Consider the following 17,661-nt stretch of genomic DNA (forward strand, 5'->3'; position numbering starts at 1 on the left):
GAGGTTGCCTCTTTTATTTTTCTGTTAACCAAGTCATGCTTTTTATTCCCCCCAGATAACCTCCTCCAGTATTTCATCCTGTTAGTCAGCTATCTACTCAATCCCTTGAATAAATCAAACCTCCTGAGCACATTCAGAAGTCAGAATCAGGGAGCTAGTGGCCTTTTGTCAGGTGGTCATGAAAACATTAAGTTAAAGGTGACTTTTGTACATTTCTTGTAAATTAGGCCTAGAGTCTCTGCAGAGCAAGTTTAGTCATGTCTACATGAAACCCCTGACTCAGTGGTATGGTCCAAACTGTTTTAGGGTGTTCATGTACAGTACAGCAGAAAGAATACTTTCCCGGCAAATGAACACTGTATGTTGTGGGTAAAGCCTTCCAATGCTGAAAACATTAGACTTGTGGTTACGCCTCCAGAGAAGGCCCTGGCTGTGCTGGAGAACCTGGGAGAGCCGTCCCAGTTAACAAGTAGGGAGAGAGCCCTGGTTCTTTCTTCTGGGGTTTACTGTATTTAGCAATACGGCTCCACCTGTGAAAAGCCTTTCTAGGTACTTTTGGTTAAGAATGCTTGTAAAAGGAAATACCCTCACATTTCTACATCTGTCACCTGCTTTCAGCCATTAGTGAAAGAAACTAGGTGAGGAAGAAGCACCACTGATCTAACATAACTCTCACTGTAGTTGAGGCAGGGTGGGATTAACAGGTGAGGTCAAAGCAGAAAGTAAGCAGTTAGGCCACTTAATGATCATTAAATTATCAACTTTGCCCTTCTTTTTCTAAATCAGAACATACTTGTGTGGTGTATTGGTTACGAGTACAGAGGGCTACAAGTAACTGGGAAACACTGGCACAGAGGTTAAACAAATAGGTATTGTTTTTTAACATGGGAAGCCTGGAGGTAAGGGGTCCAGTCTTGGCATATTAGATGCTATTAGTTTCTTAGATTCCTTTTCTTCTGCTCTGTCAAAATAAGTACAGTGGCTATTGCCTTATAATGACATCATTATAAGGCATCCCTGTGACTGGGGAAGGTAAAAGGTGGAAGGACAAAGTGTCAAAAGGCTATATTAGGAAGTCTCTCCCTTTATGCCAGAAATCCCAGAACACTGCTGAGAAGATCCATAAATGTCTCATGGCCAGCACTGGGCACCTGGCCTTCCCAGGCCAGTCCCTGGCCACAGGGAGTGAGAAAACCCTTCCTGGTTTAGAGCAATCTGTCCTCTGGGGCTGGGGGAGGGGTCCGGCTATTCTCATAAGTACATTTGGGTTCTGTTATTAAGGACAGGGGTTGGATAGGCAATCCATCTAAGGGCAGAGCCATGGCTACCCTTGGAATATATATATGTACATACATGGTTGTATTGGATGGTTGTATTGACAGGAAATGGCTGTCAACCCAGTGATTTTTATATTATGAAGATTTTGTATCAGTCCTTGGTGCAGCTTCCTTTTTTCTGTCTTCTCCTGGTATAGGAAGGCTACTAACCTGTGACTTTTTTTGCACAACATTTTAAGATAATATGCTATTTCCATTCATATTCACTAGAAATCAGAAATGTGTGTGTGTGTGTGTGTGTGTGTGTGTGTGTGTGTGTGTGTGTATCTTTTAAATAAAGACCAAAGAGGCCCTGGCCGGTTGGCTTAGTGGTAGGGTGTTGGCCTGGCGTGCGGGAGACCCGGGTTCGATTCCCGGCCAGGGCACATAGGAGAAGCGCCCATTTGCTTCTCCACCCCCTCCTTCCTCTCTGTCTCTCTCTTCTGCTCCCGCAGCCAAGGCTCTGTTGGAGCAAAGATGGCCCGGGCGCTGGGGATGGCTCCTTGGCCTCTGCCTCAGGCGCTAGAGTGGCTCTGGTCGCAGCAGAGTGACGCCCTGGAGGGGCAGAGCATCGCCCCCTGGTGGGCAGAGCGTCGCCCCTGGTGGGCGTGCCGGGTGGATCCCAGCCGGGCGCATGCGGGAGTCTGTCTGACTGCTTCTCCCTGTTTCCAGCTTCAGAAAAATACAAAAAAAAAAAAAAAAAAAAAAAAAGACCGAAGAAAGGAATGGAGACCACACTTAAGACTGAACTATTTTCTTGCATAGCAAGGGAAATAAGTACTTGACTCTTATCCCTGCTCCCTTTCTGAACATTCTGCTCAGGTCAGAGCTTATCTGGAGGCCTGTAGCAGGGCACATACCACTGCCATGAAGCATGTGAATGAGAGAGGGAAAAGATGGTGGCGAGAGATAAAAATACTGAGGCCGACTTAAACCTAATGATAGGTTATTTTCTCTCACACTTATTATATAATGGGAATACTTTCTTCCTCCTTGTGATCAAAATAGCCTACTATTTATCATACTGCCTTTAACAGGTTAATTACTGAGTTGGGTGATTTGCAGAGGCCTAAAATTATGGCTAATCTCTGAGAAGAAAATAAAGTATGCTCAGATAAGATAAATATGTTCTAATGTTGAGTTCATGAAAAAAGCAAATGTTTAATATGGTACGCATGTCATATCTAAGAGTCACAGCAGTGAAATATGGTATTTTGAAATGTTCATGTGATGCTATCTGATTAGAGTCAAATAATGCCCTTCAAATTAGGGTTGCATATAGTAAAATCCCTGTGGAATGATTGTGCATAATGTCAATATTTGTTATGTTTTAAGAACTAGATAGTATATAGAATTAAACTTTACTTTTAGTTATAATTAGGAAGGCTGTGGGACCTTTTTTTTCAGCCTGAGTATTTAGTTGTGGGTAGATAAAGTTGACTTTATTACAGGGTGATATAACTTTTAGCTACCTTAATCCTCTGAGCTGGTCCTCAACTTTGCCTCCCTAGTTTTCGGATTGGGCTGCAATGAGTGTACATTTTAGGTTCTGCTGCATAGTTCCTTACTTCTTTTTTGGCTCATGTCCATGCAAGGTCTTTCCCCAGAAAACAATTCTGGCTTCTCCTCAAGAGGAAAGGGCAGACTCATTTTACTAGTGTGTTCAAGAGGAGAAATGAGCTCTCTGGTCGTTTTCTTGCTCATCTGCTTACTTATAGCAAGGGGCCATTCTGGAGTAATCTCAACCATGTGGCAAGTTTTCTGGGCAGATTTTATTCTTGTTGGGGGAGGGGAGGAGGATTGGAGGCCTATGTGCTCACAGATTGGTTACATTTTATTTGAGCGGAATTTATTATTAACAGGAAGCCCATGGTGGCCACAATTTAAGATCTTTCCTCTAATCCAGAAGGTCTAAGTAATGATGCTAATATAATAGTAATCTTCATCTGTTTAATTTCTGCCTCTGCTTCTTAAATGGTTACATCTGTTCTGATGGCTACTTGTTTTCAACCTAGAGGAAGGTGGTATATTTATGTTTGACCACAGGCTTAACTGTTAAGGCCAGAGGCTTAAAAATAACAAACTGGACACCAGGACTGATAACCACTGTGGTTCCAACACACATGATCCTTGACAATAACTGGACCCTCGTATCTCTGAAGGAGGGGCTCTTTAGTATCCCTTCTCACTCTTGCAGTTCTGGGCTGGGTACCAGAGTATTTGATTGGCTTGTTTTGAGCATCATTCCACATTTGAGTATTAACGTCAGAAAACGGACTTTCTCAACAATGAATCATTAAAACTGTTTTTCTCCTTTTTCTTCTTATGAAATTATCCTCTATTTTAGATCTGTTATAAAGAAGAGTATAAAAAGTCTAAGGACAAGTGTACGTTTGTGACTGACACTCCTATGCTGAAGCATGTAAAAAATATTGGTGCCATTATTTCTGAGGTAAGGTGTCAAATACTGCAAAATGGCTCACATTTTCTTTTTGTATTTATATAGATAAAAGTCTGTGCGTTAAAGCTAAAGAATAATATTTTCTGAAGCACCATTGAATGTTGGTAATACTTATATAACTTTGTAATTCTATGCACTATTAACTAACTTGTGTAAATTGACATGTTACTGTTTCTGGATGATACATTTTATTATGTATGTCTGCATTTTGACTCCAAACCTTTCTTATTTATATAGAATTATGCTTGAAAAGGGATATTTTTTATTCAATAAGTAAAAGGTACTGTCAAAATAGTCTTAGAAGTTTCATATTTATTTCCTAACATATTAATTAGTTATAAATTATTGAATATAATTTTGAAAATAAGTAAAATTTACCAACTGATTCCATAAAATCTGGTACTTTTGGTTAAGTAATTTTAAATCTATTAAATTATTTTTTAGTAAGATTGGCTCAATGGAAATACCAGTTATGAAACCACAGAGTGAAAACTGCACTACATTCATTTTCCAGCTGAAAAATCAGATAGTCTTCTTAGGGCATTTAGGACTTCAGTGTGTTGCACTGAAAAGAACAAGCTTAACAGCGATTTTTTTGTGAAGCATTTCTGTGGTCCGTGAATGAATCACTTAAGAGAAAGAAACTTGACAACAGAAGGAATAAAATGGCTGAACTCTAGTGTTTTATATGTTGGAAAAAGATCAACATGATATACTCATGGAAACTGTGTGAGGAAAATTGGTAAATTTTTTTAATTAAATACCCAAATCCAGAGTTGTTGGAATACAAGGTTTAAAACAGAGTACATGCCCAATAATTCAATGCATTTAGTTTTGAGTGGGAGCCATATCAGGGACTTGCCGACAGATAGAGAAAAATGTGATTTTGTTTATTTGTGTTAGCTGTGATTTTCTTGTGCAGAAAAATTCTTGATGTTCTTAATTATTAATTAATTCACTTTCCTGAAGGAGTTAACTATAGAGAAAAACATGGAAGGGGCTATCTGTTGTATTACTTTGAACCTAATCGCCCCAAGAGGAAATGGTGAATGAGTGATTCTCTTTAAAAGTAATGATTGAGATCACTTAGGAATAGCACAGACTGGGAGGTGTGAAGGCACAGAACAGTACCTCAGCCATCTTGGGAGGAGGAGGGTGAGAAGACTTGAATCAAGGGGCTCTGTCCTTTGCATTCAGGTCCTGGAGAGCATGTTCTAACAGCTTATATTTTCTGAAGCAATTCAAATGTCTCATTGCTTTCAGATTTTTCTTTGCCTATCAAACACATGAACTGTTAATGCACACAGTAGATTTGCTTTTAGAAATGCACGTGGGTTTAAGTAGAAAAATAATCATTTCTTTCTTGCATGTCTCGTTTAAAGTTTTTTTCATATAAACTGTATTTATCTTTCTTCAGGTCCAGTTACAAAAATTAAAATGCTTTTCAGATTTTAAAATTAACTGTTTCTGAAGAAAGCTTCTTTTTATTCTCTTTCAGTAGTCACAGTAAAGAAGAGGAATGTTTATTTTTTTTCTCTTCTCCCCCCTTAGGCAAAGTACAAAGGCAGCATTAAGGCGGACCTTTCAAATTCCCTTTACAGGCAGATGCCAGCCACCATCGATAGCGTCTTTGCCAGAGAGGTCACGCAGCTTCGGAGTGAGGTGTGGTTCTCCTAGATTGTTCCATAACTGTGTGTATAAAACATATTATCTAGTGTAAATTATTCAGCATTTTGAAAAGTTGTTTATCTTGCCTACTACAGTACTAAGTGAAACATGAAAGTTTTATTGTGTATTCATTTAGAATACCTCAGACCACCGAAAAAGCCGTCATCAGGGGCAAGTGGCTGTTTTGGTGATGCTAAATTGCAGACAAGCTTAAGAACTGTCATCATGTAAACTCATTTTGAATCCATAGGAGTTAAGGAGCAATTTTCCCTTTATAGTTCATCAACACATAAGAAATACTTAATGCATTTAATTTGTTGTATTTCTTAAAACAGAATTTAAAACTAGAATATTTTACCTTCTTTCTCATGCGTGTTATTGTTTTTATTTGTTTATTTATTATTTAGAAAATTAAATTTAACGGGGTGACATTGATCAATAAGAGTACATAGGTTTCAAGTGAACATATCTATAGCATTTAAACTATTGATTGCATTGTGTGCCCATCACCCAAAGTCAAATCATACTTGTCCCTCTCTACTCCCCCACCACCCTCATCTTATTGTTTTATTTTCTTCATCACATAATCTGATTTTTTTTTACTTTATTAATCTGTTCATTGTTTCCTTAAACAACATGAAAGCAGGAACTTCATCTGTCCTGTTCCCTGCTCTACCTCTGTGCTTAGAGCAGTTCCAGGCACACAGGAAATGTTCAGCAAATGCTGGTATGATGGACTTTTATTCAATTTGCTGATTTCCTTTCCAAGGAAATATTTATTTTATTTTTTTTAATTTTTTTCCCCTCCCCTTGCCCCACCCCTTCTCTTCCCCCCCCCCCCCAACCACCACACTCTTGTCCATGTCCCTGAGTCTCATTTTTATGTCCCATCTATGTATGGAGTCATATAATTTTTAGTTTTTTCTGGTTTACTTATTTCTCTCAGTATAATGTTATCAAGGTCCATCCATGTTGTTGTAAATGATCCAATGTCATCATTTCTTATGGCTGAGTAATATTCCATAGTATATATGTACCATCTTCTTTATCCAGTCATCTATTGAAGGGTTTTTTCCTTTCCAAGGAGATATTTTGTTTTTATATAATTTATATTCTTTATGCTACATTTTAGGTTAAAAATAATATTAAACACATAGAACTGCTTTTCTATGCATTTCACAAATATTTATATTATTTAATCCTCACAAACACTCTATAAGATATCCCCATTTTGGAGATGTGGCAATTGAGGCACGGAGAGATTAAGTAACTTGCCCTCGGTCACACAGTCGCTTAATGGCTGAGCTGGCACTTGAACATGGGCTTTCTGCCTCCAGAGTCTGGTTTCTTTCTTTTTATTTTTTTTTGACAGAGACCAAGAGAGAGACAGAGAGAGGGACAGACAGGGACAGACAGACAGGAAGAGAGAGAGATGCAGCACCTTAGTTGTTCATTGGTTGCTCTCTCATATGTGCCTTTACTGGGGGACTATAGCAGAGCCAGTGACCCCTTGCTCAAGCCAGTGACTGATGTGCTCAAGCCAATGACCATGGGGTCACGTCAATGATCCCATGCTCAAGCCAGCAACCTTGGGGTTTCAAACCTGGGTCCTCTGTGTCCCAGTCCGACAATCTATCCACTGTGCCACCGCCTGGTTAGGCCAGTGTCTTGTTTCTTAGTCACACACTGTATGACCTCTTTTTTACCATCTCTGCCTCTCTTTTTCTTATTAAACAAGTTTACTTCTTTCTTCAGAATCATTTTACTTTTAAGTGGAGGCTACCTAGATAATTTTAAAATAGTCTGAAAATAGATTATTATTGAAAAATACTGAGCATAGTTATCCTTTGCAGAACCTCTTTAAGTCCTTCATTATTAGCAATTTAAGTGTCCACTGTGTATCCAACTTGGCAGGAAGCTAAGTTAAGCTGTGCAACATGAGGCTAAAAATACATGATGTTAAAGGACCATGATGAATATGCCCTCCCTTTTTCTTTGCAGCCCACATCTGGTTATCTAGTCACTTGCTGATAATATGGACTACTTTATAAAACAAATAATTATAACACAACACTTGATATGTGTGACAAGCAACGATTAAGCAATAAGAAAATAAAAAATCTATTTTTATTTTTAAAATTAAGAAGGTAATATTTTTCAGATATTTACATCTTTATTGCTTTGGGAATGCACAATTTTTCTCACCTTTAATAGCATACATATATTTATACCACACAAATAGGTGCAACAGAAAACTTAATGTGAAAATAATCAATCCATGCAGTATATTTTGGACTATTCTTTTTGCCAGGATAGGTCATCACTAGCATTGTCACTGTGTGGCCCTGCTGCAGGATGTGCCCCTGGGAGAGAGTTGGTGTCCTTAAGGAGCAGCGCTGCCCAGTGTTGTGATCAGTCACTGACCTTATTGATAAGGAAAAACCTGAACAAAGTATCTGTTTCAAAGATTTATGAACAGCTAGTGCTTGACTTACGACCATGATTGGTTCGGTTGTAACACGATTTGGTCATAAGTTGAGTAGGCTATATGTACAGTACTGTGAAATCATGTTATAAAAATCTTTAAGTCATATTTTATCATAATTTTCTTTCATTATTGTTATATATCCTAATTTTCTTTGTTCATTTTATGCCATTTGTATCATCTCTACACCATTTTGTTTCTTATTTTTACATTCGTCAGGTTTAAGTAAAACACTGCATTACCAGTAAAACGGTTTAATATTTGCAAAGACAATTTCCTCTTGGTAGACATCTTGGGAGGGATTTGATGAAAAATATCCAAGACACAAAACACAAATTGCTGTACCGAGTCTGGGATATCAGTTGAAATGGTGCACGTGGAGATGGTAGTGCTGCCGGAAGCTGGTCCACACTGTTGTACACCCAGCTGGGCAATGCTTGCGCTGCCAGACATGGAGCAATTGTGGTTAGCGATTGTGGTTGTAAAGTTGAATGGTCGTAAGTTGCATCGGTTGTAAGTCGATCAATATTTGTAATCATAATAACATTTCTTTAGACTTACATACGTCAATTTTATTATTGTTAAAATTGCAATCCCTCAAGTTGACCTGGTAAGACAGTCAAGAAAGTAAAACTGTTTGACAGTGTTTGTAATAATTAAACTAACATTTGACTGTGTCCAAATAGTATCAGATTTGTGCTAACCTAAATCAGAGTTTTAGCCAAATCTAAAATTTAACGGCATTCTGGGTTCTAATAAAAAATTTCCTAAACTTTTGACACTGGAAAGAAACATTATTTTAAAATCAATTTGCAGACATTCTCAGTTGCTTACATTCTAGCTAGAGTGATCAAGTGAAGTGAGCTAGATCAATACTCCTTACAGAAAATGACTAACAGAAAGAAATGCCTTTAAAAGATGAGAGAGAGAGATGTGGAGATTTTTAGGAAGTCATTTTATTAGATATTCTTCATTAAAAATTCTATGAACAGAGATCACGAAGGAAGCTTCTGAAGATGGATGGATTGTGCGATGCAGTAGTGAAACCCTGCTCCCCTCGGCTGTTGTAGGCAGAGGTAAATAATCTCTTATCAGAGCAGTAATGCAGGCTGCTCAGGCATCTGCAGCGAGGAGGTGATGAGAGCCTGCGTTGTTACTTATAGTGGGCACAGGGTCCTGTTTTGGGGCATTAAAGGCATCTGTGCTGTGGATTAGATGTACATTTACCTATGCAATAGTTATAAACTGTACAGTTATACTGTACGTTAGAAATATAGGCACACCAGGCCTGATCTGTGGTGGCGCAGTGGATAAAGCGTCGACCTGGAAATGCTGAGGTTGCCAGTTCGAAACCCTGGGCTTGCCTGGTCAAGGCACAAATGGGAGTTGATGCTTCCAGCTCCTCCCCCGTTCTCTCTCTCTGTCTCTCTTCTCTCTGTCTCTCTCTGTTTCTCCCTCTCCTCTCTAAAATGAATAAAAAAAATTAAAAAGAAAGAAATACAGGCACATCTTATATATCTATCTATACATGAGATATAAAGATATACTATATAATCAAATATGTAAGATAAATATATATATTACTTATATGAGCATGTTTATATATAAAGTATATTAGACTATCTCAACCATCCTCCACTGATTATGTGTCCAGAACCATAGCAACCTTGATTTTCAGGATATGAAAAAACAAAAGGAAATGCTATACAATAACAACAAATCCTAGGAAATCAAATTTATCAGGAAATTTATTAGCTTGACACAATTTCCCATTAACTATTTTAAGGATGAAAATCAATATGATAAATTAAAGTTCAGCTGTCTCCAATTTGATGTGATCTTAATTCTGAAGTGATGCTTAGTAGCAGCTATAAATGAAATGACTATTTTAGTGCTGCAAGTAGAAAATTACATAGCCTTTTAAATAAAGACTGCTTTTTAAAATCATGTTTGATGACTCACCATTTCTATGATAACCCACAAAATTATCAGCTGCATTGGATATGTTTATAAAGTCACAAGTATGACAGTCGGTCTAAGATCCAAAATATACCAGGCATCCAGCAAAAAGGAGACAGGCACATCTAAGCTCTTTTTATTTAAATAGAAGGAACGTATCTCAGAGAAGTTTTTTCCTGGCTTAATAAACTTGGCCACCCATTAAACTCCTCCTCCCTCCCCCAAAAGATATAATATAGAATGTAATGGAACTGAGTAATGGACTTTCTCAGCTCAACTAGAGGTTCTTAATAGGTTTCCTGTTTAACATAATTAATTGGTGAAAAATGTAAAGACATGTTCATCAGAATTAGATATCCTGATGGATTAAATCACTGGACAGACTCTAACAAGATGAATTATCCCTGGGCTAATGTGAGGTGCTGTATGTGAGCCTTAGTAATCAACCGGATATGCAGGATTGTATGTGGAAATCAGGCTGGGCAGGACTGAACAAGACTGAAGGGAGTTGGTTGACAGAAATCTCAACATAACCATCAAAAGGAAATAGTGTGATCTATGAATGCATTAATCACATATAGCACATGAGAGATAGGTAGTCTTTATTAAATTTAATAATTCTAATTAGGATAGGTCAGACCATATCTGGAAAATCGTGGGCACCTTAAGAAAGAGATGGATAAATTGGAATTTGTGCTGAGGGTGTATTTAGGGGGTGTGGGGCTCAGCGCTTTAACCCACACAGACAGTCTGGAAGAAAGGAAGTCCCGTGTTTAAAGTTCAGTCCTGTGAATTAGACTCTGCCTGTGTGGCCAAATAGATGCTGCCATGGATAGTGTTGGGTTTCGTTGAAGGAGGAGCTTTCTACCACAGCTTTCAAAATGTAGAGACTGTGCAGCCCCAGATTCAGTTCTCTTTTATGAGTCCTCAAGAAAACTCAGCAGAGGAAGTAGAGAAGGGAGTTGAATATTGATAGTTATACTAGAGGGCTTTCTTTTTTGGTGGTTGTATTTCAGGATTTTGTTTTTTTAATTTTTAAAAATTAGTTTTTTAATTATAACTTTAATCCTTTAGTATTTTATCTAAGTCAAATGGGTAGTTAATTCTGATTTTTAAAGCTTATGAGAGTGACGTCACGGAAATGGCGCCGTGAGCAGCGCGTCCGACAGCTCTCCCCTAAATCACAACAAATTTATCAACTAGAAACAGAAAAATTTATCCTCGGAGCATTCCGGAGTTCCACACAAACTGATAGCGAAAGGACTGTTATCACTTGAATCTGAGAGACGAGGGTGTGGAGGAATCTACCACAGGGACGTTCTTTCAAACCGCAAGGAAGTGCGCCTGTGGTGAGTCAGCCCATATACTTGGGAACCGTGAGCCCCCGCGAGCCGCCGCCGCGAGCAGCCGCGCGCGCGCCCGGTCCGGTTGAGCACCGCTGACGTTCCCAGCGGCCCGCACACTGCGAGTGGGGGTCGCCGGCCACCGGTGCCCGGAGTGCCCCATTTGCGCGCGTGCCTTGGGCATTCCACGCGCCCAGGGCGCCCTGCTGGCCCGCACACCCAGGGGGCTCCATTATCCTGCGCCTGGTGCGGTCCAGCCGCCAGCGGCAGGGCGAGCGGGAGAGGCTTGGGAGATTCTCTCCGTGGGCGGGGCACCTCACCCAGCCATTCAAGCTAACAATCAAGCGTTGGGGGAGGGGCGCGTGCAGGCAGCCTAAAATACCTTCGGAAGCACAGCTGCGACCCAATCACTGAAATTAGCTTAACCCATGAAATCTGCGCACCCTCAGTTCTATTTGATAAGATCTCTCTCAGTTCAGCGATCCAAGACAAGAGGCGTGATATTTTTTAGTGCCTCTCGCTAAAGGGGCGGGGGCAACTTCTGATTGATAGAGCCTCCATATTCAGGGATAAACGCTAACAAGAAGGACTTGGCAGATAATAAGGTCTATACTACACTAGTCGTAAGCAGAGACTAGTGCCTCTTCTTCCCTGCAAAAACAGGCTACAAAGTGTGGAAAGCCTGGGTTGAGAGGTCCAACTAAATGATAGGCGCTGAACAGTCACCTTGACAACAATTGACTCCCACCCCCGCCTGATTACACTGGAGGCCCTGACTCTCAGAGCCTTTCCCAAAGCCTTGCACTGAGTGGGGATAGAGTGGGGATTTCCCAGCTCTTTGAGCCTCTTACTCCCCAGGCAGAAGCAGTTGCAGCCTTATAGCTGGATCACCAGGCTGCTAATTCAGAAAGGGGGGACTAGGAGAGAGAATCCAGGAAAGCAAACTCTCTCATCGTTGGACCCTGCAAACGCCAACAAGCCTTTACTTCCAGTAAGACTAAAGCCAATTATATGACATTGCCATAGAATCCCATCAACTGCAAATCCCTACCTAAAAGTGACACAGGGGCAGAGCCTGGGGTACAGAGTCACCGACCAGGAAGAGGGAGAGAAAAGAAAAAGGAAGAAGTTAACCTCTCAAAATCAAGAAAAACCCACAGACTTTACAACTTGATCCACTAATTTTTTGTTGTTGTTGTTGTTGTTTGTTTCTTTTATCTTTTTGCCTTTATATCCTCCACCTCGGTCCTTCTATTCTCTGCCCATCTCATGCTTCCCCTTTCTTGAACTACACTACCCATGAGAGTTGCATTTTATTTTTCTTCTTCATCCTCACCCTCCTTTAAGGTTATACTCCAAAACACTTAACTCTCACTCTCTCCTCTTTTGTTTTTTTTTTTTTGTCTTGCTTTATTTTGTTTCTTTCTCTTCCTATTTTATTTCTTCCTTCGTTGTTCTCTTTTTCTTATTTTTTCCTTTCTATTCGTTTTTTCTTTTCTCATTTTACTTTCATCCCATATAATCCTCAATCACGAACAAATAAGTTAATTTGGGACTCAAGGCTTTTTTTTGGCTTTATTTCTCTTTTTTGCTTTTGTTTTTATTTTTTTTTCTTTCTTCTTGTTTGTTTATTTTTGTGGCATTTTGGGTCCTCCCAACCCAAGATCTCCATTGTATTTAGTCTTCGCTCCACTTAATACAACAGATTTTTACTTATTATTTTTATTTTTTCTTCTTTATTATTCTTTTTTGGTCCTTTTTTCTGGTTCCCTCTTATTCCTCTCATTATATCTCTTAGTTGACTATCACTTACAAGCAAATCATCTTATGCTTGTCTAAGATTTTCTTCCTTTTTTTTTTTTTTTTTTTTTTTTGCATTTAGTAGGCCCCTACTTCCTCTTTTTTGCCCCTTGAACTCTTCACCCCAAATCAGGCCCTCCATTATAGGCACGATATTTCCCTGAGAAGGGGAGAGGAGGGAAAGAGAAGAGAGAAAAAAAAGGGGGAAATAATAAATTATTACTGGTTTTTTTTTTGTGGGGTGTTTTACCTTTTTTTTTTTTTTTTACTTTTTACTCTTTATTAATTCTAATTAGTGCTATCAATAAGACCACCCTCAGATGCCGATAAGAAAGAGGAAATCGAATATTATGGATACAAAAGAAAGAGAGGTAACACAAATAGATGTGGAAAAATCTATGGAGAAAAGACTTAACATATTGGAAGCCTTGGAGCTAAATGACAGAGAATTTAAAATAGAAATCTTAAAAATACTCAGAGATATACAAGAAAACACAGAAAGGCAATATAGGGAGATCAGAAAACAACTCAATGAACACAAAGAATATATTACCAAGGAAATTGAAACTATAAAAACAAATCAAACAGAAATGAAAAACTCAATTCATGAGCTGAAAAACGAGGTAACAAGCTTAGCTAACAGAACAGCCCAGATTGAAGATAGGATTAGTGAAATAGAAGACAAACAACTTGAGGCACAACAGAGAGAAGAAGAAAGAGACTCAAAAATAATAAAAAACGAGAAAGCCCTACAGGAATTGTCTGACTCCATCAGAAAGAATAACATAAGAATAATAGGTATATCAGAGGGAGAAGAGAAAGAAAATGGAATGGAGAATATACTCAAACAAATAATAGACGAGAACTTCCCAAGCCTGTGGAAGGAACTAAAGCCTCAAATTCAAGAAGCAAACAGAACACCAAGTTTTCTTAACCCCAACAAACCCACTCCAAGGCACATCATAATAAAGATGACACAAACCAATGACAAAGAAAAAATTCTCAAGGCAGCCAGGGAAAAGAAGAGTACAACATATAAAGGAAGGCCTATTAGATTATCATCAGATTTCTCAGCAGAAACTCTACAAGCTAGAAGAGAGTGGACCCCAATATTTAAAGCCCTGAAAGAGAGGAACTTTCAGCCACGAATTCTATACCCATCAAAGCTATCCTTCAAGTATGAAGGAGATATAAAAACATTCAGAAATACAGAAAAGATGAGAGAATTTATCAACAGAAAGCCCCCACTCCAGGAAATACTAAAGGGGGTTTTCCAACCAGATTCAAAGAACAAAAGAAAACAACACCACAAGTAACAGCTCCACCAAGAACACAATAAAACCAAACTTAAACTGTGACAACAAAGGAAAAAAAGGGGGGAGAGGATGGAGATTAACAGTAGCAAAGGATGATGAAGTGCAGAAATACTTATAAGATAGGGTACTACAATGAATATGCTAGGTACCCTTTTCATTACTTAATGGTAACCACCCTTAAAAAAACCACCACAAAAACACTTGACTTAAAAAAGGTAGCAACAGAGGAAAGAAGTATGGAACACAAACAAACAAAAACAAATGATAGAAAAACAAAAGAGAAGAATCAAACTAGATACAAAACTAACAGAAAGCAATTTATAAAATGGCAGTAGGGAACCCACAAGTGTCAATAATTACACTAAATGTAAGTGGATTAAACTTACCAATAAAAAGACACAGAGTAGCAGAATGGATTAAAAAAGAAAATCTAACTATATGCTGCCTACAAGAAACACATCTAAGCAACAAGGATAAAAACAAATTCAAAGTGAAAGGCTGGAAAACAATACTCCAAGCAAACAACACCCAAAAAAAAGCAGGCGTAGCAATACTCATATCTAATAATGCTGACTACAAGACAGAAAAAGTACTCAGAGACAAAAATGGTCATTTCATAATGATTAAGGGGAAGTTGAATCAAGAAGACATAACAATCCTTAATATATATGCACCAAACCAAGGAGCACCAAAATATATAAGACAGCTACTTATTGACCTTAAAACAAAAACTAACAAAAATACAATCATACTTGGAGACCTCAATACACCGCTGACGGCTCTAGATCGGTCATCCAAACAGAGAATCAATAAAGATATAGTGGCCTTAAACGAAATACTAGAACACCTGGATATGATAGACATCTACAGGACACTTCATCCCAAAGCGACAGAGTATATATTTTTCTCTAGTGTACATGGAACATTCTCAAGAATTGACCATATGTTGGGCCACAAAGACAATATCAGCAAATTTAGAAAAATTGAAATTGTACCAAGCATATTTTCTGATCATAAAGCCTTGAAACTAGAATTCAACTGCAAAAAAGAGGGGGAAAAACCCACAAAAATGTGGAAACTAAACAACATACTTCTAAAAAATGAATGGGTCAAAGAAGAAATAAGTGCAGAAATCAAAAGATTTATACAGACAAATGAAAATGAAAATACGACATATCAGAATCTCTGGGATGCAGCAAAAGCAGTAATAAGAGGAAAGTTCATATCACTTCAGGCCTATATGAACAAACAAGAGAGAGCCGAAGTAAACCACTTAACTTCACACCTTAAGGAACTAGAAAAAGAAGAACAAAGACAACCCAAAACCAGCCGAAGAAAGGAGATAATAAAAATCAGAGCAGAAATAAATGAAATAGAGAACAGAAAAACTATAGAAAAAATCAATAAAACAAGGAGCTGGTTCTTTGAAAAGATCAACAAAATTGACAAACCCTTGGCAAGACTCACCAAGGAAAAAAGACACAGGACTCAAATAAATAAAATCCAAAATGAAAGAGGAGAGATCACCACAGACATCATAGAAATACAAAGAATTATTGTAGAATACTATGAAAAATTATATGCCACCAAATACAACAATCTAGAAGAAATGGATAAATTCCTAGAACAATACAACCTTCCTAGACTGAGTCATGAAGAAGCAGAAAGCCTAAACAGACCAATCAGCAGGGAGGAAATAGAAAAAACTATTAAAAATCTCCCCAAAAATAAAAGTCCAGGCCCAGACGGTTATACTAGTGAATTCTATCAAACATTCAAAGAAGACTTGGTTCCTATTCTACTCAAAGTCTTCCAAAAAATTGAAGAAGAAGCAATACTTCCAAACACATTTTATGAGGCCAACATAACCCTCATACCAAAACCTGGCAAGGATGGCACAAAGAAAGAAAACTACAGACCAATATCTCTAATGAATACAGATGCTAAAATACTAAACAAAATACTGGCAAACCAAATACAACAACATATTAAAAAAATAATACATCATGATCAAGTGGGATTCATCCCAGAATCTCAAGGATGGTTCAACATACGCAAAACGGTTAACGTAATACACCATATCAACAAAACAAAGAACAAAAACCACATGATCTTATCTATAGATGCAGAAAAGGCTTTTGATAAAATACAACACAATTTTATGTTTAAGACTCTCAACAAAATGGGTATAGAAGGAAAATATCTCAACATGATAAAGGCCATATATGATAAACCATCAGCCAACATCCTATTAAACGGCATAAAACTGAGGACTTTCTACCTTAAATCAGGAACAAGACAGGGTTGTCCACTCTCTCCACTCTTATTCAACGTGGTGCTAGAAGTTCTGGCCAGAGCAATCAGACAAGACAAAGAAATAAAAGGCATCCATATCGGAAAAGAAGAAGTAAAGCTATCACTTTTTGCTGATGATATGATCCTATACATCGAAAACCCGAAGGACTCCACAAAAAGATTATTAGAAACAATAAACCAATACAGTAAGGTCGCAGGATACAAAATTAACATACAAAAGTCCATAGCCTTTCTATATGCCAACAATGAAATATTAGAAAACAAACTCAAAAAAATAATCCCCTTCACGATTGCAACAAAAAAATAAAATACCTAGGAATAAACATAACAAAGAACGTAAAGGACCTATATAATGAAAATTACAAAGCATTGTTAAGGGAAATCGAAAAAGATACAATGAGATGGAAAAATATTCCTTGTTCTTGGATAGGAAGAATAAATATAATCAAAATGGCCATATTACCCAAAGCAATATACAAATTTAATGCAATTCCCATCAAAATCCCTATGAGATTTTTTAAAGAAATGGAACAAAAAATCATCAGATTTATATGGAACTATAAAAAACCCCGAATAGCCAAAACAATCCTAAGGAAAAAGAATGAAGCTGGGGGCATTACAATACCTGACTTTAAACTATATTATAGGGCCACGACAATCAAAACAGCATGGTATTGGCAAAAAAATAGACACTCAGACCAATGGAACAGAATAGAAAGCCCAGAAATAAAACCACATATATACGGTCAAATAATCTTTGATAAAGGGGCCAACAACACACAATGGAGAAAAGAAAGCCTCTCCAACAAATGGTGTTGGGAAAACTGGAAAGCCACATGCAAAAGAATGAAACTCGACTACAGCCTGTCCCCGTGTACTAAAATTAATTCAAAATGGATCAAAGACCTAAATATAAGACCTGAAACAATAAAGTACATAGAAGAAGACATAGGTACTAAACTCATGGACCTGGGTTTTAAAGAACATTTTATGAACT

The 17,661-nt window shown here is 38.0% G+C and overlaps 1 protein-coding gene across 8 annotated transcripts in view; it reads left to right on the forward strand.

Annotated features, from left to right (window-relative positions):
* Positions 1–17,661, forward strand: part of NEBL (nebulette) — a 501,273-nt gene that overhangs the window by 358,491 nt on the left and 125,121 nt on the right. For 6 of the 8 annotated variants that reach the window (XM_066233811.1, XM_066233816.1, XM_066233814.1 and 3 more), the window contains exons 3-4: positions 3,664–3,768; positions 5,329–5,439. The exons of the other annotated variants lie outside the window; for them this stretch is intronic. In XM_066233811.1, the coding sequence (XP_066089908.1) occupies positions 3,664–3,768; positions 5,329–5,439 (216 nt within the window). The remainder of the gene's footprint in view (positions 1–3,663; positions 3,769–5,328; positions 5,440–17,661) is intronic. 8 annotated transcript variants of the gene reach the window in all.

Source organism: Saccopteryx bilineata, chromosome 5, assembly GCF_036850765.1.
Source record: "Saccopteryx bilineata isolate mSacBil1 chromosome 5, mSacBil1_pri_phased_curated, whole genome shotgun sequence".
NCBI classification, from domain to species: domain Eukaryota; kingdom Metazoa; phylum Chordata; class Mammalia; order Chiroptera; family Emballonuridae; genus Saccopteryx; species Saccopteryx bilineata.